Raw genomic sequence first — 27,275 nt, forward strand, 5'->3', positions numbered from 1 at the left:
TATGTTGAGAAGGCCTCATGTTTCTTAGACCCATCCTCTTCCTCCTCTCATCCCGGGCTCTTCTGAGGCATTGTTTATGCTTAGGAATAAGCATTTTCTGGCTTGCCATTCACAATGGGGGAATTTCCTCCTTTCAAATTAAGTCCTTTTATCCCCACAGAGCTGCCAGCTTTCATTTCCAGTAGGGCCTGTGCTAAGAACAGGCAGACTTGCTTTCTCAGACTGCAGAGGACATCTCCTTCTTCTGGGAAGCCCAATAGCCCTGACTTTGGGGCATCGGGAGTGGCAGAAGCCAGAGCTACTCTTGGCTATAGATTTCACTCATCCTTTTCCACCTTGACTTCAATAAATGAATTCAAGTCATGACAGCAGGTTTTATGGGACTGGTCAAAAGATAGGGAGACAGGTCCACTTTCATCACCTCCCTCATCTTCCTCTTCTTGGAAATTAGGATTATAAAGTTCCGGTGGAAGGAGCTGGGCCTCAGCAGAAGGTAATCTGTCTGAGGGAGGCCCATATATACGGTTGGCTTTAGTGCCATGCTTAGAGTTGGCATCCAGATGGTAGCAGAGCTCTGTGAGGCGCTGGGCCCGGAAACGGGGAGGCCTGGCTACCCAGACACCCGGCTCATTAAGACTGTCCTCTTCATCTGACATCAGCTCTTCGGTCACATCCTTCCACAGGTGTTGTTCCTCAGGCCCAAAATGCCTCATTATACTGGATCGGTTGGCAAAAAGCTATAGTAGGAGCCCAGGACAGGGATTAGGAAGAGAGAAAGAACCATGGATTAGGTTCGGGGAGAGGGTTTGTGTAGGAGGAAGTCTGTGTAAAATGTGCCTGAGAGAACCCGGTCCCCAAGTCAAACCTTAGAACTGGCTCACCCTCCTCCTCTGTCGGCCTACATTCTTGGCTCTCAGCTCTATTCTTAGACGCCATGACCTCTGGCCCTTCCCACTGGTGCTGAGTAGGGTTTAGAGTTTAGCATCTTGAAAGGAAGGCCTGTAACCTACCCTGTATCTGCGACTTCGCAGTTTCTTCTCCTCTTTTTCCTTCAGTCCTTTGAAGGGGTTCAGGGAGTTGCGGTACTCACGCCTCTTCGTGAGGAAGTAGGCCACACAGGCTCCTGGCGGGGGAGAAGGGAGGGAGCAAAGAGTAGTGGTTCTCAGCCCTTTGTTCTCCCCTAACACTCCGGGATGGGAGGGTCAGTATCACTATTTACTTATTTATTAAATATATTTTTATTGATTTTAGAGAGGGAGAGAGCGAAAGATAGAAATATTAATGATGAGATAGAATCACTGATCAGCCACTTCCTGCATGCCCCCCCACTGGGGATCGGGCCTGCAACCCCAGGCATGTGCCCTTGACTGGAATCGAACCCCGGACCCTTAGGTCCACAGGCTGACTATCCACTGAGCCAAACCAGCCAGGGCAAGTATCACTATTTAGACACTGGGTTTTCTTTCAGTAATCACCCATCAGTAAACAAATTTTTAAAAAATCCATCATTTTTTGTATTTTCTCTAGTATAAAAGATGAAAATTGCTTTATTATTCATAATTTAGACTCGGTATTAATGAAAACGAAATCACCCACCTATAATTTTATACATTGAATATTTGGAATAATTACCAGAGACTAGCTTCTGTATCTATGCATTTCAAACTTTGCTTGTCCTCAACTGCTCATGTACTCCAATGTTATTCCCCATCATACTGTGATACGAGCTTTGTTCCTGCACCATTCTGGAGGCTGGGAAGTTCAAGGTCATGGTCCTGGCAGATTTCATGTCTGGCAAGAGCCCACTTCCTGGTTTGTTTATATATATATATATACATACATACATATATATATATTTTGTCTTCTCACTATGTCCTCACATGACAGAAGAGCACACTATTTTCAAAACCTCCTCTTAGGTTTAGGTCTCCCTGCCCACATCATTCTCTAACACTAACTCCTCTGGAGAGTTAAGTACTGGAAAAAGAAAATTCCAATGTTTTTGTAACTCCTTTCCCGCTTCCCCAATTAAACTAACCCCCTTTCTACTCTGCTGATAGTGGATTACAAGTGCTTTCCTTTTTTATCTTTGCCCAAGGATATTTTTTCCATTGATTTTTAGAAGAGAGAGGGGAAGACAGAGAGAAACATTGATTTGAGTGAAGAGCTGCAACCTGGCTGGGGAGAAGCCTGCAACCAATGTATGTGTCCCCGACCAGAATCGAACCCAGGATCTCTGGTCTGCAGGCCAATGCTCTATCCACCGAGCACTGGCTTGGGCTCAATGCTTTCTTTTTTTTTTTTTTGTAAAAAGGTGGCTTTATTTGTCACTTATTCACCTTATCTCAGTTATGCCATTTTGGCATATACAGCAACACTCCTTGGAAGCTGGGGTCAGTCCCACCCACCATGGTCATTAACAGACCACAGACAACGTGCTGAGGATCCCACTGACTCATATATAAACATCATGAATAATGGTGTTCCAGCTCTTCCCTTCTCCCATTTTCATTTTAGACTGAGTAAGTGAATAAAACGGCTGTTAGAGGCAATCCTGTGAATATTGTAGATGAGAAGAAATCAAAGTAGTTTTTTTTTTAATCCACTCTTTTAAAATCACCTAAATCATCTCCACTATGGCTCTTCCCCTTTGCCCAGGAACAGGGAGAAAGGATGAAATGGGGGTTAACTTGGTTGTTCTCACCTTTCAGCTCCTTATCAGTGTAATTGTGGGGACTGGTCACCAGCTCCTGCTTGAGCTTATCCAGAAGGAACTTCACTACTGAAATATTCCAAGAGGATTTGATGCTGCCACAAAAAGAGAGTGAATAAAGCAATCAGCATGTTTGAAACTAGACAAATAGAGATTCCCAGCAGTAATCCACTTTGTGATAAATTCCTCCATGGCAGAAGTCAGGATATAAGAGGCAATTGTGTATCCAGAGCCTCAGCCTCAATATTATATTAGAGCGGCCCCCTCAACTTCCCTTCCTCAGCAAGGTATGCTGTGACACTTTTCCCTCAAGTGGATCATACCTTTCAGACCCATTGAATCTCTTGTCATTGGTGATGTGGTTATGCACATTGTGGACCAATTTCTAGGGGAAACAAACAAATAAACAAACACAGAATCAAACCAGGGGTGGATATGATGAAACCCTCCTCTGGTTCCTATGCATTGTTCCCATACAGTTCTCTACCTTTCGGAATCCTTTCTGTCAATGTCCTTTCTTAGCCAGAGAGCTTATCCAAGTTATATATCTAATGCCCTCCCCTCAATTAATTTGTTTGAGGACTCCAAAATCATCCCTGGCCTTGCTTCTGTTCCTAAGGAATATGATCGCTAGAGCAGAGGGTCTCAGACATTTCCACAAACATACTCCCAATAGCAAGGAGAGAACAGATATACATCAGGGCTATTAAGTGGAAATTTCTTGAAGCCACATATTCTTGCAATTTTTATTTTATTTATTTATTTTTATTTTTAATTATTTACAAAATTTCTTTATTGATTAAGGTATCACATATTTGTCCTCAACCCCCCATTCCAATCCCCCTCCCCTCCCCACTCATATCCTCACCCCCTATTGTCCTTGACCACTGGTTAGGCTCAGATGTATGCACATAAGTCCTTTGATTGATCTCTCCCTTTTATCCCCACTCTCCCTTCTTGCAACTTTTAAAAATTTCTTCACAACATATCTGTATTTTTTTTTGCACTTTAATTTCTTTATTGATTAAGGCATTACATATTTGTCCTCATCCCCCCATTACCTTATCTGTATTTCTTTTAATATAATATAAAAATATCTGGCTAGTGTAGCTCAGTAGTTGAGCATCAACCTATGAACCAGGAGGTCATGGTTTGATTCCCAGTCAAGATACATGCCTGGTTGTGGACTCAATCCCCAGAAAGGGGGTGTACAGGAAGCAGCCGATCAATGATTCTCTGGCCTCATTGATGTTTCTCTCTCTCCCTCTCTTCCTCTCAATAAAAATATGCTTTAAAAAATATCTTCCAGCCAAAACCGATGTGGCTCAGTGGACAGAGCATCAGCCTGCGGACTGAAAGGTCCCAGGTTCGATTCCGGTCAAGGGCATGTACCTTGGTTGTGGGCACATCCCCAGTAGGGGGTGTACAGGAGGCAGCTGATGGATGTTTCTCGCTCATCGATTTTCTAACTCTCTATCCCTCTCCCTTCCTCTCTATAAAAAATCAATAAAGCCGAAACCGGTTTGGCTCAATGGATAGAGCGTCGGCTTGGGGACTGAAAGGTCCCGGGTTCGATTCCGGTCAAGGGCATGTACCTTGATTGCGGGCATATCCCCAGTAGGGGGTGTGCAAGAGGCAGCTGATCAATGACTCTCTCTCATCGATGTTTCTCTCTATCTCTCTCCCTTCCTCTCTGTACAAAATCAATAAAATATATTTTTTTTAAATCAATAAAATATAGTAAAAAAAAAATATCTTCCAAAATTTTCTAGTAAAATTTATTATCCAGGAAAATGTTCCAGGTATATCCCTTTGTACATCTCCACAAATGTCAGGAGTACACATAGCATGGTCTGAAAAACAGAAACCTAAAATAATAGAAATGTAAAGTGGAAAGGTCCTTGGAGGTTCTGTCACCCAACTTTTCTTTCACATCATTAAACAGGCTGTTTTGCTTATACACCTTTCATGAAGGGTCCCCACTAGTTTTTGAATTAGCTTATTCTGTTGAACATTTCTGTTTAAAAATTCTGCCTTAGATGTTCCAAATTCTTACCCTTTTTAACCATAATAGTACCTGAAATATTTGAAGACAGTTTTCATGCACTCACAAAATCTTCTCTTACCCAGTCTAAACACCCCCACATCCTTTAGCCATTCCTCGTGACAGAGTTTCCAGGCTATTTGGTTTGCTAGTGTCCCTCTTACAACGTGGCACCTGGAACCAAATCTAACTCATCAGTTGAGGTCTGGCCAAGGGAGCATTACTTCCCCAAGTGGAACTCTACACTTCTAGGAATGAAACCCAAGATGGTGTTACCTTCCTTAGCAACCCCTTCCCTACTTAGAGCATCATAGGGTTCATTCAAAGAGAACCTGTAGTCAAGTTCATTTTTCACATGGATTAACTATCTCTACCATTCTGCAGATTTAAAAAAAAAAATTTTAATGTAGGATTTTAAATTTCTTCCTATTAAATATAGTTCTGTTATTTCTGATTATATTTTCATCCTAAGCTCCCACAGTCAATGGATGTGAGTGGTCATTTCTACCCAGTTCTAAATTGATGGGACTCACATCCTGACTTCAAAACTTCAATTTCAGCCCTAGCTGGCTTGGCTCAGTGGATAAAGTGTCAGCTTGTGGACTGAAGGTCCCAGAGTCGACTCCTAGTCAAGGGCACATGCCTGGGTTGCAGGCTTGATCCCGGTGTGGGGTGTGCAGGAGGCAGCCAATCAATGATCCTCTCTCATCATTGATGTTCCTGTCTCTCTACCCATCTCCTTCCTCTTTGAAATCAATAAAAATTATATTTAAAAAACACTTCAATTTCGTATTCAGAAATGCCCAATCTACCCTTCTATCTCTATGGCTAACTGACCATATCAAGTTAGGAAATGACTGATCATTTTTTGTGGTTATGATCTCCACTCTATGAAAAAAACTATTATACTAGTTTCATATTTGATAGAGTTATTTTACATCTTAGAAGTCCAAACTTACAGAATCTCAGGGAGATGTGAGAATGCTTCAGAAAGAATTTGAAAGAATTGCAAAGAAGAAAGGGGGGAAAAAAGGAGTTACATAATTTTCAATTCAAGTGGCTTGGAAGAGATGAGCTGATAAAAATCAAACCAGGCTTGAAGTGGAAGGGGACAATATTCTAGACAATAGTATTAAAGCTTGTGTGAAGGCTGCTGGCTAAAAGTAAATGGATTTCCACAAGGGGTAGCCGGGATATACAGCATTTCAAGAAATTAAGGGTTCTGGTTTGGTCCTTTTGGATCCTTAGAAGCAATCCACAGAATAGTGAAAATCTGCAACCTTCTCTCTCCCTCTAAACCCAGTCTGGCACTAGAACATTTTAAATCTTCTTCTGCGATGGGCAGCAAAGTCCCCTGACTGACCCTCTAGATCAGTACTTTGCAAGTACTACAAGGAGTGAACACACTGCACCCCCAGAAGGTCTGCTGTTCCACCAGACTCTCCAAAGGGCAAGAAGAAGGCAGGCCTCAACACTGAACCTCTTACTGGAGGCAGTAGGCAGGAGAGGAATGGAAGTGACAGAAAAAAATACTCATTTTATGCAAATTAGAAATATCATACATTTACTCATAACTTATAAACACTATGAAGTTTGGGGAAATCCCTCAATTTCTATCACTGGCAGCAAAAGAGGACCTCTTGGGTCAGAAATCCATGACAAAGAAATGACACCCATTCCCTGATCTTGATAAGTGAGGATATATCCTGGAACATAACCAAAATTTGAAATGAAGGTTAGAAACCAGTTAAAACTGATTATGGTGTCTTCCTTCCTAAGGAAAACCCTCAATGTAAAAACAAATCAAATGAAAGGGAGAATAAGGTAGGATCCCTTAGGAAAAGGAAGAAGGGAGTAATGTAAATAAAGGAGATAAAAATGTTTTCAACCTTTTCTAAGACTGTAACAAGAATAAATGGGCAATACTATATATTGTGATAAGATTCTGGTTGGATGTGAGTGGTGATCTCCACTCCTAACCAGAACTCTGAAGTTACTTCATTAGCCATTATCCAGGCATGGAAACCCGTTATAGTCAATCTGAACATTACAGTATAAGGCTAAAGAACACCCCAAAAAAGATGTTTTTGGGCACAGATCCAAAGGACTATGGTCACCCTAGAACAGGTTTCTCAACCTTGGCCCTATTGACAGTTAGGCCCAATAGCTGCAGGGGTTGTCCTGTGCTCTGTAGGATGCCGAACTATGTTCCATACCTCGGCTTTAGACACAACTAGATCAGGTCAGTACCTTTTCTGCCAAGAGCTCTTAGACTCACTAAAATCTCCAAACTTTTATAACTGAGCTAAGTGTCTAATGGGCCTCTGCATCTTCGGGGTTTGGGACCACCTCAGAACACTCGGACCTTTCTGCCCAAAGGGCCCCTTGCTGCTTCCCCTAAACCCTGGTAATTTTCAGGCAGTTTCCATGCCTTCAGTGGTCAAACTGCTCAATCCCTTAAAGATTTTCCCATTAGGATTATTAGATCCCTGGGAGATGTGATATAATGCTCCCCTTTTTGTTTCTTTTATTTAAATATATATATATATATATTTCAGAGAGGAAGGGAGAATGAGAGAAAGATAGAAACATCAATGATGAGAGAATCATTGATTGGCTGCCCCACACTGGGGGTTGATTTCACAACCTGAGTATGTGCCCTGACCGGGAGTCAAACTGTGACCTATTTCATAGTCGAGGCTCAACCACTGAGCCACACCAGCCAGGATGCCCCCAGTTTTAATGGAAGATATAAATTTATCTGGAAAAGCCTAAAAAAAGTTCCACTGAGCCCAGCTGGCATGGTTCAATGGTTGAGTATCGACCTATGAACCACAAGTTACAGGCAGGAGGCAGCCAATCAATGATTCTCTCTCATCATTGATATTTCTCTCTCCCTCCCTCTCCTTCCTCTCTGAAATCAATATATATATATATATATATATATATATATATATATATATATATATATATATAATTTTATTTATTTTTTTAAGTTCCATTGATAGGTGGGGGACTGCCTAACCCTAGAGCTCTGGAACAATCTCCTTCTTGCCTCTCCCATTCCAGTAAGATTCAGGATACCATGCATTCAATATGGGAAGCTTAAAATCAACCCACACTTTACTCCTCATTTATCTTTCTAGATTGAAGAAAAATTCATAGAAATTGAGCTCACTCACAGAAAGTACCAGATCCCGCTTGCGCCTGGAGTTCTTCTGCCCACTCCCTCTGGTCCTGCACGGGGAAGCAGTAAACCCTAGAGAGTGTCTCAGCTCCCCAGCTCCCCCTGGGCCTGACTCTTCCAAGGCACCTTCCAGCACAGCAGCAGCACTGAGCATGTCCTCGGGGCGAGGCAGTGGCAGCTTGATTCCATTTTCTGGCCCTGTCTCTGAAGTTGCCCGCTGGATAGCCAGTTGTGTGGCTGGTGAGAGCTGCTTGGCATAAGCAGAGACCAGCACCCGCGGTACTGCACCCTCAGAGGCCACATAATCATCCACCAGCTAAGAACATAAAAAAGAATAGCCTATTAGCCAGCCGGGCTTAGGGGAACCCGTTACCCATCAATCTCTGGCCAAGGAGAATGAACAGAGAGTGGAAAGCAGGGGGGAGTCTAGCACAGTCTTTAGTGGTCAATGGCCTGTTTCTGTGGGACTCCAATAAGAGTGCTGGGCAAATATTTCCGTGTGTACAGGGCTTCTCATGTTGGAGCATTTCCATGGGACTGATTATAAGGATAAGGCATGTTGCAGATGCTCTATTTGTGAGGGGTCATTTATGATTTGGTCTTGGGTATAAGAACTGTAGCTAGGTAAGTGTTTTGTCTTGGGGATTGGGGGAGGAATTGGGGGGTTGGGGGAGGAATTGATGACAAGAAAGGAAAACCAAGAGCAGGAACAAGAAAATAAAATGGCAATAATAGAGAGGAAAACGGGAGGAAAAAATGGGAAGAAAGGAAGAGTTACAGAGCCAGAAATCTCTAGAGAGGCTGGCACCAACTTCACACCCCCTCCTCCCCCCGCACCCCACTCCCATTCCCTTTGTAGGGCCAGTCTGTGACCTCACCTTGATCCTGCCTTGGTGACATCCAACTGGCACTGTCTTGACATCTACTTGCCTGCCTGTGCCCTCACTCAAGGACATACAGGGCAGGGAAAGGAAGGAGGGAGGAAGGGAACGAGGGAAGAAGGAGGGGGATTTCTGCAGCTAAGAAAACGAAACAGTGAAAGTGGGGGTGGGGGACACAGAAAGAAGTGGGGGAGGAGGCTGAGATGTATAGACCTGTGAGCTGCTTTCTGCGCTGGGAAATGTAATTCCATCCTGTCGGCTTGGAAGCCTTCCCTGCCTGAAGGAAGCACAGCTCAGGGTATTGCCTGGCCTGGTACCCTCTTGCTTCCTACCACCTTCCCAATTCCTCCTCCTGCAGCCCCAAGCCACTGGCAGTCCTGGCCAGGCACAGCCTGGGGACAGCAGTAGTAGCTGTCCCCCACCCACATAGCTCGGCCTTTGGGGAGCAGTGACCAGCTGCAGTGAGCACTGGAGGGGCACCGGGGAGTTGATACATTCCTTTCTCAGACCCATAATGCACTGGGCACTGCATCCCTTCCATCCACCTGCGTGTTCTTCTCAACTCTTGACTGGGTGTTCGGGCCTTGTCTTGGCAGGGAGAGGAGAAGGGAAAGGGTAGAGAAGGACCTGGTGGGGGAGAGCTGACACACCTCCCACGGTCTCTCAAGTGGCAGCACATCTGATATTTTCCCATCTCTATGATCTCTATAGTTGCTCCATCTCCCTCTCATACTTCCATGTGTGACATTCTGCAGTTTTTACTCTCCTCAGCCAGGATTTGCCTGCTCATATGGCCTTGAGCAATAAAGAAACTGAAATAGCACAAAGTACTTGAATGTCTTTTCCTACTCACAAATATGCTGGCTTGCCTCCCTCCTCCTTACCTTATTCTCTTACTGTTAACTCTTAGTGACCCACTTCTTTTCCTCATTTTATTTCCTTTCCTCTATATTCTTCCCACTTTACCTCATATTTTCTCTAGCATAAATTCTCTTTCCATTTAGATTCACCTCTTTTTTCACTTTTTCTCCTTCATCAACCCTTCATTTCCACCTTCCTCTTTCCCTCATTTTCTCTTCTATTATCGTTGTCCTTCCCCTCTCACTTTTTCCTTCTATCTCTCTTACCACTTCTGCCTCTCTCCCCTCTCATTCTCATCTCTCTGTACTGAATTCCTCTTGGCAAGCAGAGGGCCTGTGATAAAATATAAATGAGCCGTCTGTGCATGGCAGGCCTTCTCGCCAGGAGAGGCAGAGAGCATGGAGCACTGAGACAGCTGTGGAGGAGAAGGTGCCGCACAGCTCCTGAGAGGGAGGGAAGGGCACCCATCACCACACACACTGGAAATGACCTACTGCCAAAGACACTATGGTTCAGGAAGAAACAGGAGTGTGACTACCCTGAAGACAAAGGAGACTTGGGACTATCTCTATTCTATCACACGTACAAACAAAAGAAAGGTTTAAGGAGGGGGAAATACAGAAAGAGAGAAAGAAGGAAAAGGCCAGGAAAAGCACTAAGAAGCAACAACACTCGTGTTCTGTCTGCTCTGCAGCAATATACTCACGGGATTGAGCATCGGGGACGCCTCACTGGCAGCCAGGGTGCATCCCGGGAGCCGCACATCTCTCTGAGCGGCTGGGAAGCCCAAAGGGCCAGGCCCTACAGCCAAGGCTGCTCCCAGCTGCTGCTCGATCGCCACCTGCACACCGCTGCCCACGTCGTCACACTCCTCTTCCGTGGCAGACACAGTCCTGCCAGCTCCCCCGGGACTCTCCTTGAGAGACCCAGGCTCCTCAAGTGGTGAACCATGCGCCTGGCTGTCCCCATCTTCATCAGGCGTGGACACTTGGCCTTGCCTCAACTCACCCACTTCCTCCTGGAGACGTTTTAGCAATTCATTGTTGGCCTTGGCAAGCCCCAGAGCAGCCTCAGCCAGACCCACTGCCTTGTCCACCCGCTGGTAGATAATATGCAGGAGCTGCTCCGAACTGTGAACCGCCAGGCCATGTCCGGTCACTGTGATAGGGGTGCTGGGAGGAGGATTCCCACTCTGAGAGCCTGTGTTGCCCCCACTAGTCTCACTCTTACAGGCACAGCAGCAGCATCTGGCCTCATTGCCGCTGGGAGGGGAGAAGAGGATGGTGGCACTGAAGGACATGCTGATGGAATAAGGAATCACCCCGCTCACCCTGCTGGGCTGCTCCCAAAGGTGTCCCCAGTCGACTGGACTTCACGGGTTTGTAGGAAACACTGGCCTCTGGATTCACTTTTCTTTCTCGTGGAGGATGAGCAGAGGAGCCCGGGCACCAGGCTGTGTGTTCTGCGAAAAAGTAGGCAAGCCGTGAAGGAGCACACAGCTCATGGCTGCTTCTCCTCGTCCTTCAGAGAGAGAGGGGCCTTCTTCTGTCTGCAGGTCCTGTGCTCCCCTAGCACAACACACCGGGGGTCACGTTCATCCTTTACTGACAGGGTGGTGCCTACAGAGGCTTTCCTGATGACAGTTTCAGAGGGTGGAAGGCATTTTTCCTGCACCTAAGCAGGGAACCCCTACCACTCCCACCTAAGGAGCAGAGAGGGGGCTGGAGAGAACCCACAAGGATCTGAAAAGATTAGAAGATTAAGGAAGAAAATGTAGATCCGTAATAACACTATTGCATTTCATTGCTTTGACATCATGCCTTAAGGCACATGTGTCAAACACAAGGCCCTTGGGCCAAATCCGTCCCGCCAGGCCTTGCAATGTGGCCCGCACCGTGCTGTCATCACTGCACTCCGCTGCGTTTCCATCACAATGACAGTTTATGACTGTTCAGTAAACCATTCGGCCCTCGATTTAGGCTGGATTTTAGATTTTGGCCCCTTCTCTGATTGAGTTCGACACCCCTACTAAGGAGTTCAGAATATTTCACTTAGGTTATCTCATCCATAGGGCAGCTCCAGGAAACACATTACACCAGAGAAGAGACAATGTGAAGAAGTCACATTCCTTTTCAAGGTCAGAGAAAGACAGCAGAATCTAGATATCTATTTTCAACCTAGTGTTTATTTTTCTGAACTGATACCACTTTTTGTTGACATAAAGAATCATAACTATCCTCTCTATAATTTTCATCCAGATGCATTCAGAGGAAGACTACTAGTAAATAAGAAATATGTTAACCTTGGACAACTTTGAAAAAAAAAAAAAGAAAAAAAAAAAAAAAGAAATATGTTGCCCTGGCTGGTTTTGCTCAGTGTCAGAGCATCAGACCATGAACTGAAGGGTCTTGGGTTCGATTCCCAATCAAGGACATGTATCTTGGTGGCAGGCTCGATCCCAGGCCCTGGTTGAGGCACATGTGAGAGGTAATCAATCCATGTGTCTCTCTCACATTGATGTTTCTCTCTCTTTCTCTCCCCCCCGCCCCCCACCTCTGCCCTCCCCTCCATGATCTCTAAAAACAAAAAATCAATGGAAAATCGGGTAAGGATTAAAAAAAAAAAAAAAAAAGGAAATATGCTGATCACTGCAGTCTTCAATATGTCACTGACCTCACACTATCATATTATGAATGCTTTGGCGGGGGTGGGGGTTGGGAATGAAAGGAAATGCTGGATCAGAGAACTGAGCTGCGGTAAACCAGGGCGCAGTGCCCCTTGCTATGTTGTGTACCTGGGCCTCCACCTCTGCAGTCCTTCAGCTTACAGCCCAGAGAGATCACTCCTGGGATCCTTCATCTCCACTTCACATGCTCCTTAAGGGAGAGGCAAAGCTCAACTGGAATGTCTAAGTAGCTAAGTGCTGCCACTGTCCACATGACCAGTCCCTATAAAAGGAGAAACCAGAATATCAATGATAAACCAAACTGCCTCTCTTTTGAATCACTGTAGTTAAGCAACTAAACTACTCCAGGAGAGAGAAGGAAAAAAAGGTGTGGGAGGGTTGGTTTGTACCACTGAGAACACTCAAAGGAATTTCATACTGTCATCTTCTAAATGATACTTGATTATAGAAAAAAATATCCTTCTGCCTGAAGCTCCCCAAGTGACAAAATCTTAAGTATGTTTACAATTTCCTCAAGACATACATTTCTATCTCACCCTGTAAATTATAACATCACAATTAAAAGAAGAGGAGGAGGTTAGAAAAAATTTCTGCATATTGAGATTTTTTTGTTTAGTTTGAGATTTTTTTTTTTTTTTTTTAATCAGCAATCTCATTTTTAGAAACAGGTAATATCAATGCTTCTGAGGTACTAAAGTGTAATCCTGACAATACATTTTCATTACATTTAGTTATTATTAAAGAACTAGAGGCCTGGTTTATGAAATTTGTGTACGGTAGGGAGAGGGGTGGGGAGGGGGGTGTCCGTCAGCCCAGCCTGCACCCCCTCCAATCCAGGACCCCTTGGGGGATGTCCGACTGCCAGTTTAGGCCCAAGTCAAACATCCTTCTCACAATCCAGGACCACTGGCTCCTAACCACTCACCTGTCTACCTGCCTAATGCCCCCAATTGCCCTTCCCTGCCGACCTGGCCACCCCCAACTACCCTCACCTGACAGCCTGGTTGCCCCCAACTGACCTCCCCTGCCGGCCTGGTTGGTCCCAACTGCCCTCCCCTGCTGACCTGATCACCCCTAACTGCCTCTGCCTTAGCTCCCACCACCATGGCTTTCTCTGGAAGGAAGTCAGATGTCTGGAAGATGGCTGGTCTGGTCGACCTGGTCTAATTAGCATTATTACCCTGTTATTATTATAGATAGTAATTAAAAGTATTTTTAATTGATTTCAGAGAGGAAGGGAGAGATAAAAATATCAATGATGAGAGAGAATCATTGATAGCTGCTCCTGCATGCCCCTCATGGGGGATTGAGCCCACACTAAGGCATGTGTTCTGATTGGGAATCAAATCATGACCTCTTTCACGATTCATAGGTTGATGCTCAACTACTGAGCAACAGCAGCTGGGCAAGAATAGTCTTTAATTTGTTCTTTCCACCCTTTATATCAAGAAATGCTTTCCTGCCCTGGCCGGTTTGTCTCAGTAGGTCGGACCATTGTCCACTTAAAGGTGGCAAGTTTGATTCCTGGTCAGGGCACATACCCAGGTTGTGTGTTCAATACCTAGTTGGGGTGTATACAGAAGGTAACTGATCAATGTTTCTCTCATACATCAATTTTTCTCTCTCAACTCTTCCTCACTCTACAATTAATAAAAATTGAAATAAAACTGAGAAGAAACCAAGTTGAAGGCATAGGTAAACACCTAAACTGCTGCCTCGCACAACAATATCAAAACTACAATGAAGCCCTGACCCATTTGGCTCAGTGGATAGAGCGGTGGCCTGCAGACTAAAGGGTCCCAGGTTTGATTCCCGTCAAGGGCATTGTACCTTGGTTGCAGGCACATCTCCAGTAGGAGGTGTGCAGGAGGCAAATGATTGATGTTTCTCTCTCATTGATGTTTCTAACTCTATCCCTCTCTCCCTTTCTCTCTGTAAGAAACCAAATGTATATATATATATAAACTAAAAGACAAAATAGACACCATCCAGAACCACAGGAAGGCTGGCTGAGTGGAAATTCTAAAACTAGAAGGAAAGAGGAAAGCACATTGAGACTCAGAGGAGCTGCAAAAGGCTGAGGTACAGAGACGCACTCTCCCGAAGAGGACGGGAGGCTGACTGCATGGGCAGCTGAGTGCACAACTGGCTTTCTAAAGTGGGAGGGAGACAACTGAACTCCAGTTCTGGGTGAGTTCTGGGAAACCAGATTCATTCGGGGAGAAATTGGACTGTCTGGCAGTGGGCGAAAGTCAAGGGTGGCTTTCTCTCAGAGATGCTTGCAGCAATTACCGAGGGACACTGAGACCCAGGGACATCATAGGGCAGGGCTGATGGAAAGCCAAGACTGTCTACTCAGCCCTGATACTCTGCTGCATCCAAGCTGAGCACAGAGGTCTTTGCAACTTTGCAAGTCTTGTCCCATAAGGCTGTCTCCAGCACAGAAGTTCTCCCAGCGTAGACACAGCTGATCCTCACAGCCGATCATCACAGCCAATTGGCCTGGAGGTCAGTTCCTCCCACTGATACCAACAACAATCAAGACTTAACTAAGGCTGTGCACACAGGAGAGATCCAAGATGGCTGCGCCCAGGTAAACACCTAGCCGCAGCCGCACACAACAATTTCAATAAAATACAACTAAAATATAAAATGGACATTACCCAGAACTACAGGAAAGTCGACTGACTGGAAATTCTACAACGAGAAGCAAGGAGAAAACCAGAAGGAAGCGCGGAGGAGCTGTAAAAGCCCAAGGTACGGAGACATGCGGCGCGCAGAGAGGACGGAGCCAGAGAGGAGGGAGGCCGAGTGCCTGGCTGGCATTCCTAGCGGGAAGGAGATAAAACTCCGACTGTGTTGGGCCCCAGTTGTGACTGCTCTGAACCCCAGTGCTAGGCCAGACTCCGGGGACCCAGGCTCAAACAGAGGGAGCTGGGCTGTAAGGTGGAACCCCGGGGGAGCTGCGAAAGGAGGTCCTGGCGGCGCGCACATTGCGTGCAGAGAAGGGACGGTCAGCTGTGCCGCGGGATTGCCCTGGCCGGAAGGAGACTGGGGCTCCAGTCTGCTCTGAACGCCACCTCCAACTCCACTTCCAACTGAACTGAACCCCAATACCGGGCTCATTGGGGGAGAGCATAGACTGTTTGGCAGCAGGCAAAAATTGAGGGCACCTATCTCTCAGAGGTGCTTTGCAGCGAGTACTGAAGGACCCTGAGATGCAGGAGCCGCATAGGGCGGGGCTGACGGAAGCCAAGGCTGTAGGCTCCACCCTGAAATCCCGTCCCATCTGTAACTGCGAAATGTGACAACGAAATAGATCACAAACGAAAGAAATGGAGGACAAAAAGCGACTGGATATAGAGTTCAAATCTACGCTTATAAGGTTTTTCAAGAATTTCCTAGAAAAGATGGATAAGACCTATGAGGATATGAAAAGAAATCAACTAGAATTAATAAGGAGTTATCAAGAAATGATAAGGGATCAACAAGAAATAAAGAATACATTGTCTGAAATAAATAATATTATACAGAGTCCTAAAAACAGAAGGGAAGATCGCAAGAATCAAGTCAAAGATTTGGAACATAAAGAACCAGAAGACACTCCTCCACAGAAGCTAGAAGGCAAGAGAATCCAGAAAATTGAAGATAATGTAAGAAACCTCTGGGACAACTTCAAGCGAACCAACATCAGAATTATGGGGGTCCCAGAAGATGAGAGAGAGCAAGATATCAAAAACATACTGAAAGAAATAGTGACAATTTCTAATTCTTCCCCCACCTGGTGAAAGAATTAGACATACAAGTCCAGGAAGCGCACAGAACTCCAAACAAAAGGAATCCAAAGAGGACTACACCAAGACACATCATAATTAAAATTCCTAGAGCAAAAGACAAAGAGAGAATCTTAAAAGCAGCAAGAGCAAAGCAGGTAGTTACCTATAAAGGAGCACCTATACGATTGTCAGCTGACTTCTCAACAGAAACCATGTAGGCCAGACGGGAATGGCAAGAAATATTCAAGGTGATGAATAGTAAGAACCTACAGCCAAAGATAATCTATCCAGCAAAGCTATCACTCAGAATCGAAGGTCAGATAAAGAGCTTCACTAATAAAAAAAAGCTAAAGGAGTTCATCAACACCAAACCAGAATTATATGAAGTGCTGAAGGGGGTTCTTTCAGAAGAGAAAGTAAATAAAGATAAAAATTATGAACAACAAATACGTAACTATCAACAAGTGAATCTAAAAACCAAGGAAATTTAAAAAATCTGATGAACAATATTAATTGTTGAATATAATAGAATCAGAGGTATGGAAGGGGAGTGAACTGATGATTCTTGGGGAAAAGGGGAGAGGGGGATGTGGGAAGAGACTGAACATAAACTGTGCACCTATGGATGAGGATAATGGGGAGTGGGGAAAGGGCAGAGGGTGGGGTGAGAACCTGGTGGAGGAGAGCAATGGTCGGGGGGAAAAAAAAGGAACATTTGTAATAATATGAACAATAAAAACTTATTAAAAAAAAAAAAAAGGCTGTGCACACAGTCCACAAAGGGGTGCACCATAAGTGTCCACCTCAGGTAACTGGGGGAAGCTGAGCCACTGGGCCATATAAGACACCTACCACACAAAGCTACTCTACCAACTAAAGGAAGCAGCAAAAATGTGGAGACAAAGAAACAGATCACAAATGAAAGAAATGGAGGAAAACAAACAACTGGATATAAAGTTAAAAACCACAGTTATAAGGTTTTTCAAGAATTTCCTAGAAAAGGCTGATAAATTTAGCGAGACCCTCGAGGATATGCAAAAGGACCAACTAGAAATTAAACATACACTGACTGAAATAAAAAATATTATAGAGAGACCTACCGCAGACTAAAGGACCACAAGAATCAAGTCAAAGATTTGAAATACAAAGAAGCAAAAAACACTCAACCAGAAAAGCAAAAAGCAAAAAGAATCCAAAAATTTTAAGATAGTGTAAGCAGCCTCTAGGACAACCTCAAGCATACCAACATCAGAATTATTGTGGTGCCAGAAGAAGAGAGAGCAAGATACTGAAAACCTATTTGAAGAAATAATGACTGAAAACTTCCCCCGCCTGGTGAAAGAAATAGACTTATAAATACAGGAACCACATAGAACCCCAAACAAAAGGAATCCAAAGAGGACCACACCAAGATACATCATAATTAAAATGCCAAGAGCAAAAGACAAAGAGAGATATTAAAAGCAGCAAGAGAAAAACAGTTAATACCTACAAGGGAGCACCCATACGACTGTCAGCTGATTTCTCAACAGACACTTTGCAGGCCAGATGGGAGTAGCAAGAAATATTCAAAGTGATAAATAGCAAGAACCTACAACCAAGATAACTCTACCCAGCAAAGCTATCATTCAGAATTGAAGATAAAGAGCTTCACAGATAAAAAAAAAAGCTAGAGGAGTTCATCACCACCAAACCAGTATTATATGAAATGCTGAAAGGTATTCTTTAAGAAGAGGAAGAAGAAAAAGGTAAAGATAAAAATTATGATCAACAAATACATATATATCAACAAGTGAATCTTGCGGAAACCGGTTTGGCTCAGCGGTAGAGCGTCGGTCTCGGACTGAAAGGTTGCAGGTTCGATTCCGGTCAGGGGCATGTATGTTGGTTGCGGGCACATCCCAGGTAGGGGGTGTGCAAGAGGCAGCTGGTCGGTGTTTCTCTCTCATCGATGTTTCTAGCTCTATATCTCTCTCCCTTCCTCTCTGTAAAAAATCAATAAAATATATTTAAAAAAACAACAAAAAAAAAAACACACAAAAACAACAACAACAAGTGAACCTAAAAGTCAAGTGAATAAAAAATCTGATGAACAGAATAAACGGGTGAATATAATAGAATCTGGGGCATAGAAAGGGAGTGGACTGACAATTCTCGGGGTGGGGGGGGGGAAGGGGTGTGAGGGGTGCAGGAAGAAACTGGACAAAAATCATACATCTATGGATGAGGACAGTGCTGGGGAGGTAAGGACAGATGGTGGGGTGGGATCCGGGTGGAGGGGAGCTATAGGGGGGAAAAAGAAGAACAATTGTAATAATCTGAACAATAAAGATTTATTAAATTAAAAAAAGAAGAAATAAAACTGTTATTCTCTGGAGCATTTGAAATCTTAAAAAAGAAAGAAATGCTTTTCTGTGCCAGATATTCACTTGCAAGAGCTGAACTCAAATCCATTATAGCCTCTCTGTCATTAGTCACTGGAAGGCACAACTAAGCCTCAAATGAAAGGTTAAAGCCAAATTAAAGCTAAAGGTTAAAGGAAAGCACTAAGTGATTCCTATGTCAATTCATCGATGAATCATTTCTATCTCCTTTTCCTTCTAAATAAGGGCATACACTGCTCCTGGAGGGTTTTTCATTTTTTTAACCAACATCATGCAAGGAGTTTAGTTTGAAACATGAGCATTACAAGAAAAAGAAATTTATGTAGATGGCAATATACTAATACTTGTCAGTTGGATTCAGTATTTATAAAATCAGAAATTAAGATGTATCTGCCCTACCCGATTTGGCTCAGTGGATAGAGCATCGGCTTGCAGACTAAAGGGTCTCGGTTGGATTCTGGTTATGAGCACATGCCCAGGTTTCAGGCTATATTCCCAGGAGGGAGCGTGCAGGAGGCAGCCAATCAATGATTCTCTCTTATCATTGATGTTTCCCTCTCCCTTCCTCTCTGAAATCAATTAAAAAACTATATATATAGCCGAAACCGGTTTGGCTCAGTGGATAGAGCTTCGGTCTGCGGACTGAAAGGTCCCAGGTTCGATTCCGGTCAAGGGCATGTACCTTGGTTGCGGGCACCTCCCCGGTAGGGAGTGTGCAGGAGGTAACTGGTTGATGTTTCTCTCTCATCGACGTTTCTGGCTCTCCCTTTCTCTCTGTGGAAAATCAATAAAATATATATTTTTTTAAAAAATTAAAAAATATATATATTTTAAAGATGCATCAAACTGGGACACTGGGTGGGGACAAACTGATGACTGCTATATTCTTGCACCAAACACTCTTTCTTGCAAGAGGCCTTTATTCCACCTGCATGAGGTCCTTACCTTGACTAGACGCTGTCTGCATTGAGCCTTCCCTCCCCTTTAAACCATCTTTCCCAAATAGCACAAAACTGGAAAAATTTTTTTAAAAACAGGGAAAGAGGGTACTTATCCTGCTGCTTCACTTAAGAGCTGTGTGAATTTGGGCAAATTATCATTTTTTTTCTGAGTCCAGAGTTCCCATCCCTGCCTACTTTGAGTGCTTTTGTTAAGATTATCTACACGTAGGGGTGTCGAACTTAATCAGAGAAGGGGCCAAAATCTAAAATCCAGCCTAAATCGCGGGCCGAATGGTTTACTGAACAGTCATAAACTGTCATTGTGATGGAAACGCAGCGGAGTGCAGTGATGACAGCGCGGTGCGGGCCACATTGCAAGGCCTGGCGGGACGGATTTGGCCCAAGGGCCTTGTGTTTGACACATGTGATCTACAGAGTAAGGCATCCAGAGTGCTGGTACATGGTCAGTGCTCCACAGTAGCAGCTGGATGATATTATGACTATTCCTAAAACATTTGTGTCCCCACCCTGGATACCCATCCTGATTTCCTAATCTTAAAAAAATACACAAAACAATGCAATGGCTTGAAATGGAATTTGAGTGATTTCCCTTAAATTTAGTCTCAAATTTCTGAGAATAAATTCAAGTCAATAAATTCAATTTATTCAAGAATTTCTTGAATAAATTCAAGGTTTTTTATAGGTAAAAAACCTTCTATTGTGCGAATCAGAAAGATAATTAAGAAAACTTGCAGCTGAAACCGGTTTAGCTCAGTGGATAGAGCATCGGCCTTCGGACTGAAAGATCCCAGGTTCGATTCTGGTCAAAGGCATGTACATTGTTTCCGGGCACATCCCCAGCAGGGTGTGTACAGGAGGCAGCTGGTCGATGTTTCTCTCTCGACGTTTCTAGCTCTCTATCCTTCTCCCTTCCTCTCTATGGAAAATCAATAAAATATACTTTAAAAAAGAAAACTTGCAATTTATTTACTATATCTGGCTTTCAGCTAAGAATAATATTCAACTTTTCTTGCATATTATTAAGCTGAGTTTTTAATAATAAATATATTTTCCTGTTTTGAATTCTCTGTGTTCCTCAAATTTTTTCTGCTTTTCTATTTTGTGTATTAATATACTTTGTCCATTTTAGAATGTCATATTCAGGACAACAAATGGGTGTTTTCTTAAATTAAGTACACTGCACTGTCGCACAATGGGAATTCAAATAACTCTTTTTTAATTTCCATAAATATTATTGCTGACTTAATTTCCCTGCTTCCTGCAATAGTCTCCCACATAAACTCTAAGACATTGAAATGAAAGGACAAGGAAAGAAACTGGGTCAGCAGGGAATAAAGGAATATTTCACATTATAACATTTACATTATAATGTAATAACATTATAACATTAAATGCTGGATAGTGATTAAAAACGAACCACTAGCCCTCGCTGGTATGGCTCAGTGGACAGAACATCAGCTTGCAGACTGAGGGGTCCGGGTTCAGGTTCGGTCAAGGGCACATGCCCAGGTTACTGGCTGGATCCCCAGTAGGGGGCATGTAGGAGGCAGCTGATCAATGATTCTCATCATTGATGTTTCTATCTCCCTCTCCCTCTCTGAAATCAATAAAAATATATTTTTTAATATTTTTTATTTTATTTTATTTTTTTAATATATTTTATTGATTTCTTTACAGAGAGGAAGATAGAGAGCTAGAAACGTCGATGAGAGGGAAACATCGACCAGCTGCCTCTTGCACACCTCCCACTGGGGATGTGCCCGCAACCAACGTACATGCCCCTGACTGGAATTGAACCCGGGACCTTTCAGTCCACAGACCGACGCTCTACCACTGAGCTAAACCGGTTTCGGCATGAAATCAATAAAAATATATTTTTTAAAAAACACTAATTTCACTAGCTACATATGTTCGTTCCCATTACAGAAAATGAACATTATTTTAAAAGAGGTTTTTCTAAAAATCCTTTATATGTAGTAACATACTAAAGAATGAGTCACCAAAATGGATTATAACTTCTAAATACTCAAAGGGAAAACAAAATCCCTATATGCAAGGAACTAACAGTGTATGTGAGAATGGGAATATCTAAAGAACAAAGCAGCCCAGCCGATGTGGCTCAGTGGTAGAGCATTGATCTACGACCAGAGGGACAGTTCGATTCTAGTCAGGCCACATGCCCACATTGTGAACTCAATCCCCAGTGTGGGATGTGTAGGAGGCAGCCAAACAATGATTTTTCTCTCATCTCCCTCTTCCTCTCTATCTGAAATCAATAAAAAATATATTTAAAAAAGAAATGTACATTTCAATAATTTTGATATTTTCCTCACAAATATTTGGATAAAAAAAAGAAAGAAAACTCATCTTCTTTAGACAGTTCAGGGTGAGACTATCCATAATCTTAACTATTCCTTTCTTCCCAAGTCACATGTATTTTTGTTAGAACTAAATATATCACATTCTTGGCAGCTCCCTTGCTTCCTTTCTACCCATTTTGAGTTTGAATTTTCTGCATGACTGAGTTCACCTCCAAACTATGAAAAATAAAAGTTTTTTCACTACTAGATGTGTATGATATGGTATCATTCAGATGATATATGTTTTATAATGGGCCCTTGACTCATTCAGGGTCATGCTAGTAAAGGACTTCCTTAAATGTGATTACTAAAAGCACAGCAATTCATGCCATAATTTTCATTTTAAGAAATAAAAAAGGAAAATGCCACATAAAGCTCTGCTGTGCTGGTCAGCCCAGCTCCGCCATTTAAAGGTGCAAAATGGCTCACTTGTTAAAAGATCCTCTGGAAACCTACTTCTATGAAATGAGCTCTTGCCCTAGCTGGTTTGACTCAGTGGATAGAGCATCGGCTTGCAGACTGAGGGGTCTCAGGTTGAGGCCGGTGGTCAAAGGCACAGGCCAGGGTTGCGGACTCAATCCCCAGTGGGGGGCTGTGCAGGAGGCAGCCAATCAATGATTTGAGCATTGATGTTTCTCTCTCCCTTCCTCTCTGAAATCAATAAAAGTATTTTTTTTAAATGATCTCTTTATCACACAAGAATAGTAAGCAAATACCATAAAGTACGACTGTCTTGCAAAAAAAATCTAAGACCTCATTTTTAGGGATTAAAGAGAGATGTAGACCTAGAAGGCAGAATCAGGTAAAATGAAAAGGATTTCACTTAATCAAAAAAGTTCCAAGTATAAATGTAGAGTGGTATGAGTTTTTAACTCAGTGTAGCAGTTTTTATTTACATTTGCTAATATGCAACTTGGTAAAATTAAATTTTCTGGCTTAAGCTTTTTATATAAATGTGCCTGATAGTAAAGGATTTAGCCTGCATTTCTGGAGAAACTGAAAAATAAAAAACTAAAGCTATATGATGTGCCCAGAAAGCCCTCAGCAAATGTTAGTTGATTAAATATTAGTCCAGGTGGGCACCAGGGACAGAACTATTTCCGAAGAGACAGTGCGACCCAGCTGCAGGCGGAGTGGCCGGGCAATGAAGGGGGAGCAGAGTTCAGAGCTCAGGCGCAGCGTCCGAAGCCACAGGGACCAGGGCCACCCGCCCGGGCCCAATCCTGGGAGTCCGGGGGACAGGCGTGATTCCCAGGAGGCGGCCAGCAGAGCGGCCCGAGCTGCCCGGGATCTAGCTGGGATACCGGGGTGGACACCGTGGCCACGAAAGCTCTTCGGACTCCAGTTGAGGAAGGCCCCGGCTTCCCGCCGTGGCCCAGCCAAGCTGCCGCGGGGTGTCACACCACGTGCGGCCCCGCACCACCGCGCCCGCTGACTCAGCGCCGCCTTCCGCACGTCCGCGGCTCAGAGAGACCGCGGCGCCGTGTACCCGGCCTGCGCGCGCACGCGGGAGGCCCCGCCCCCTGCCCTCCGGCTCCCTACGATTGGCAGTTACAAGCGGGGGGGGGGGGGGGGGCAGAGCCTTGGACGCTACTGGCTCCAACCCACAGTCACTCAACGAGCAGGGAGGGGAGGGGCCTCCTCAGGGAGGGACACGACTGCAGGCTTTTTCAAGCCGGTCAGGCGCCATCTTTAACTTTTTTTTTTTTTTTTTTTTTTTTTTTTTTTTTTAAGTTTCCTCGCTTTTGTTTCTCTTACAAAACTGCGTGTACAACATTATACACACAGTGGCCACAAACCGATCCCCCCCGTCCCTTACACACAAATCAGTTCACACCTCTATGGTGGAAGGCTTTCCGGTCCTGCCGGCCTTGGTCACAAATCTATCACTACCAAGTGGCAGATCCCTTACTTTAAAGACGCTTTCACCTCGAGGGGCCTCGCGGATTCCCAAACAAAATCAACTGAGTTCAGCTTTGCTTTGCTTTGGTGGGAAGAACTAGCCAGATATATTCGTAAAAGTAATTATCTTTCTTAGAAAGAAACTCTAAGCAAGGATATTGGCTGTGAGAATAGGACAGTGGTGGGCAAACTCATTAGTCAACAGAGCCAAATACCAACAGTACAATGATTGAAATTTCTTTTGAGAGCCAAATTTTTTAAACTTAAACTTCTTCTGAGGCCACTTCTTCAAAATAGACTCCCACAGGCCATGGTATTTTTGTGGAAGAGCCACACTGAAGGGGCCCAAGAGCCACATGTGGCTCAAGAGCCGCAGTTTGCCAACCACGACCCTAGGGTCCTGGTAAAACCAAGTCGCCTGGAAGTCCGGGCTGCGCTCTGCGCCAGGAGGAGCCCTCCCTTTCCCCGGGGAACTGAAAAGTGAGGCGACAAGTGAGTGTGAGGCTGCGGCGCTGGGAAAGGAATGAAAGAGGGAGAAACCCCATTTGGAATCCCCAGCGCTGCCGTCACCATGAAAGCCACTAAAATGGACTCGACTTCCAAGTCCTGCAGATCTAAACTTGTAGAAGGACCTGCATTTGAGAATATAAGCGCTGGTCTGGCTTGCATTGTTAGGGAATAAAAAGACATTTAATTCAGGTAAGAAGTGCAGAGAGCCCACACAGGCCACTTGCATGATAATAGATTTCAAGATCTGTACAAATAATTTCCTTGCCATGGTTACTTAGGTGTCTCCATTATTGCTTGAAACTAGGACAGGAGGTGAGGGATGGAAATGTATTGCCAACCTCACATTGTAGTGAGGACATTTGAATTTTAAATTTTACGGTAGAACCTTCTTGTTCTTTCATGCTACCACACTTTCGACATTCCAGTTTCTCCCTCATCACCCCATATACTTCAATGCTTTCACTCCAATCTGCAAACACGGGGCTGAATATATTTCCTGTGACTTCTAAGAGGAGACAGTGGTTCTGTAACAATGAAATGAGAATACAGCTCAGATAACTGGAGGTTCTGCTCTAAACTTGTTGTCCTTTAATTCATCTACTCTTCTCTGTAACTGAGACTTGAGCAGACTTTTTATTCCAGAAATGTGACAGGATAAAAAAGCACTTCTCATCCCTCCCATTTATTATTTGCCTCTGCCTCCTCTGACCCCTTCCCCTCCCCACCTACCATCAGGAACACTTTTTGAGAACTGGATTTGACTGGATTATTTTCCTGATACTTTGCCAGCTGTAGAGCTTTTCAAACAAATCCCAACCTATAAATGACAATTTTGTCAAAAAGCCAAGAGAGAACTTCCCTTCTTGAACACACCAACCAAACCACACATAAAGGCCAAAATATACACAGCTGTACACTTAAGAACAGAGACAATAAAAAGCAAAACCACTTACGCAAAATAGTCACTAAAAAAAGGCTTTGAATCACAGATTCAATAAATTGCCTACCCTCATTTGCCAAACGGACTGTATACTTCCTGGCAATTATTTAATTATTCATAAATCTGATCCTTTAGAAGAGGAACAGAAAACACAGTAAATGCATACAGAATGAAGTGCTTGAGTATATGCTACATAGTGTAGAAATTTTCCTAACCTCTAATTTGCACACAAAACCCTGTTTGGATCACAATTGGGAACGCCACAGGAAAAAATTCAGTCTAGGGGCTACTTTGCACACATAAAACCAAAAGCAGTCACTTTTGAAAACAAAACCTAATATGGCATGTATACACACACTGTACACACACACAAAGCCCCAAGCCCCAAGATAAACCTTCACGGTATTATTTGCTTCATGAAATACACACGTGCTCATGAAAATGTAAGACACGCTGTACAAAGGGCTTTGGCCCACTCCCCAGGGACAAGATAATATCCACATTTTTAACCTACTGGCCTCGAACAACTGCCACATTCACGCCCCTGGTCTTTGGTTCTGCGTGAGAGTGAGTAAAAGGCACGCAGTTCTGTGGGGTCGTAAATCCCCGCTTCCTCTGGCACTGCTGGTGGCAGAAATACACATTACCCCTCAGCCCGCTTAAAAAAACGAAATCTGTGCTTCCCGAGCAGCTACCTTTTTAAAATCCCTCGACCATAAAAATTTACCAGCTCTTAACATGTGATAGCAAAAAGGAAAAAAAAAAAATCTCTATAAATTTGACTGGAAACAGTTGTACACGACCGTCCTGCTTCTCAACTTCTTGGTATATTTGAAACCTTGACGAGGAAAAATGAAAGAGGAAGAGAGACAGAAAAAGAAATGGGGAAAAGCGCAAATCCCCTTTAGCAACAGTTTCCTCACCCCAGCGCTGCCACGGATCTCTATTTAAAAAATTTTTGAACACACGCACAGAGTACAGAGGGGGAGGAAAATGGAAAAAGGATACCCGAAGGTCGTATGGCTCTTTGTATTCGTGTGTGTGCAAAAGGGAGGACGCGCGGAGCCGGAGCCGGCTGGCCCCGCCCCCCCGACGCCGCCCGCCCGGATTGGCCGCCGCCGGGCCCCGCCCGCGAGCACACGCCGCCGGAGGCGCGCGCCCAGCGGGGTCCCGCGAGGGCCGCCCGACCCCCGACCCGGCGCCCGCCCTCGGGGCCCGGGGTCGCTCTCATGTCCCACTTCCCTGTGGCGTCCGCCTTCCACTTCCCGGCCCTCCTCAGAGCCCGGAGGCCCGGGGCGGAGGGAAGCCCCGGGAGCGGGTCCTTCCGGCCGTTTGTGAACTGGGCCGGCCGGCTCGGGAAGTTCCGGAGGCGTTCAGCGACGCTGACCCGTCCGGGCCGAGCTCCGGGTTTCCAGGTGGAACGTCTCCGGTCACGCCGGCGGCTTAGCGCTCCCCCTTAAATGGACATTTTACAACATTCACACTTCAGGGGAAAGCAGCCTCGGTCCTTTGGAGGTGTTTGTGCTCCTCCTGACTCCCCAGTTTTCTCTGTTGGACGGACTGCTTTCTGAGGAGCCTACATAAAATGGCTTCTCCCTGACCTGCGTGAAGACCTGGTTGCTTGTACCTGAATTTTTTATTATTATTTTTTTTTAGTTCTCACCCGAGAATATGTTTGTTTTGTAAATATGCTTTTATTGATTTTAGAAAGAGAGGAAGGGAAAGAGATGGAGAAACACTGATCGCTGCCTCCTGCCCGCTCCCCCCCCCCCCCCCCTCCCCGGATCCCGCAACCCAGACTGGACTCAGCGGGCGGCCTCCTGGTTCTGGGTGGAGGCCACGCACTGGGCGCCCCGCAGGCGGGGGACCTGGCTTTATTGACCTGAGAGGAGAGGGGAGAGGGGGAGAAAGGTGAGAAAGAATCTGGTCTCCCGTAGGATCAGACCTACGGCCTAGGTGTGTGACCCCCGGGACGTGGGAACGCTGACCCGCCGCCTTTCGGTGCCCGGGCCATGTCCCTCGGACCGGCAGGGCTGGGCCTGGATTCGCGCCCCCATAGTCTGACCCCC

General features: G+C 44.6%; 1 protein-coding gene across 2 annotated transcripts; it reads right to left on the bottom strand.

The window, feature by feature from the left end:
• Nucleotides 1–26,356, bottom strand: CUNH14orf93 (chromosome unknown C14orf93 homolog). Of its 2 annotated transcripts, XM_036448788.2 has the most exons (7): nt 26,215–26,356; nt 10,393–11,428; nt 7,940–8,260; nt 3,037–3,098; nt 2,705–2,808; nt 1,011–1,123; nt 1–737 (listed from the first exon to the last, which is right to left on the bottom strand). In XM_036448788.2, exons 2-7 carry the CDS (start codon nt 10,984–10,986, stop codon nt 318–320), a joined length of 1,614 nt encoding a protein of 537 aa, XP_036304681.1. In that variant the 5' UTR covers nt 10,987–11,428; nt 26,215–26,356; the 3' UTR covers nt 1–317. The 2 variants fall into 2 exon arrangements, with proteins under 2 accessions (XP_036304681.1, XP_036304690.1); XM_036448797.2 differs by lacking the exon at nt 7,940–8,260.
• Between the last annotated feature and the right edge of the window lie 919 nt (nt 26,357–27,275).

The sequence above is a fragment of the Pipistrellus kuhlii genome, unplaced genomic scaffold, assembly GCF_014108245.1.
Source record: "Pipistrellus kuhlii isolate mPipKuh1 unplaced genomic scaffold, mPipKuh1.p scaffold_m20_p_1, whole genome shotgun sequence".
Classification (NCBI taxonomy): domain Eukaryota; kingdom Metazoa; phylum Chordata; class Mammalia; order Chiroptera; family Vespertilionidae; genus Pipistrellus; species Pipistrellus kuhlii.

What these genes read in the sequence shown, in the direction of transcription:
- CUNH14orf93 (XM_036448788.2), bottom strand. Translation starts at nt 10,986, where the DNA reads ATGTCCTTCAGTGCCACCATCCTCTTCTCCCCTCCCAGCGGCAATGAG. An exon ending in CGTCCCCGATGCTCAATCCC is followed by an intron (nt 8,261 to 10,392) that starts GTGAGTATATTG and finishes TTATGTTCTTAG; the next exon opens with CTGGTGGATGATTATGTGGC. An exon ending in AGATTCAATGGGTCTGAAAG is followed by an intron (nt 2,809 to 3,036) that starts GTATGATCCACT and finishes TTTTTGTGGCAG; the next exon opens with CATCAAATCCTCTTGGAATA.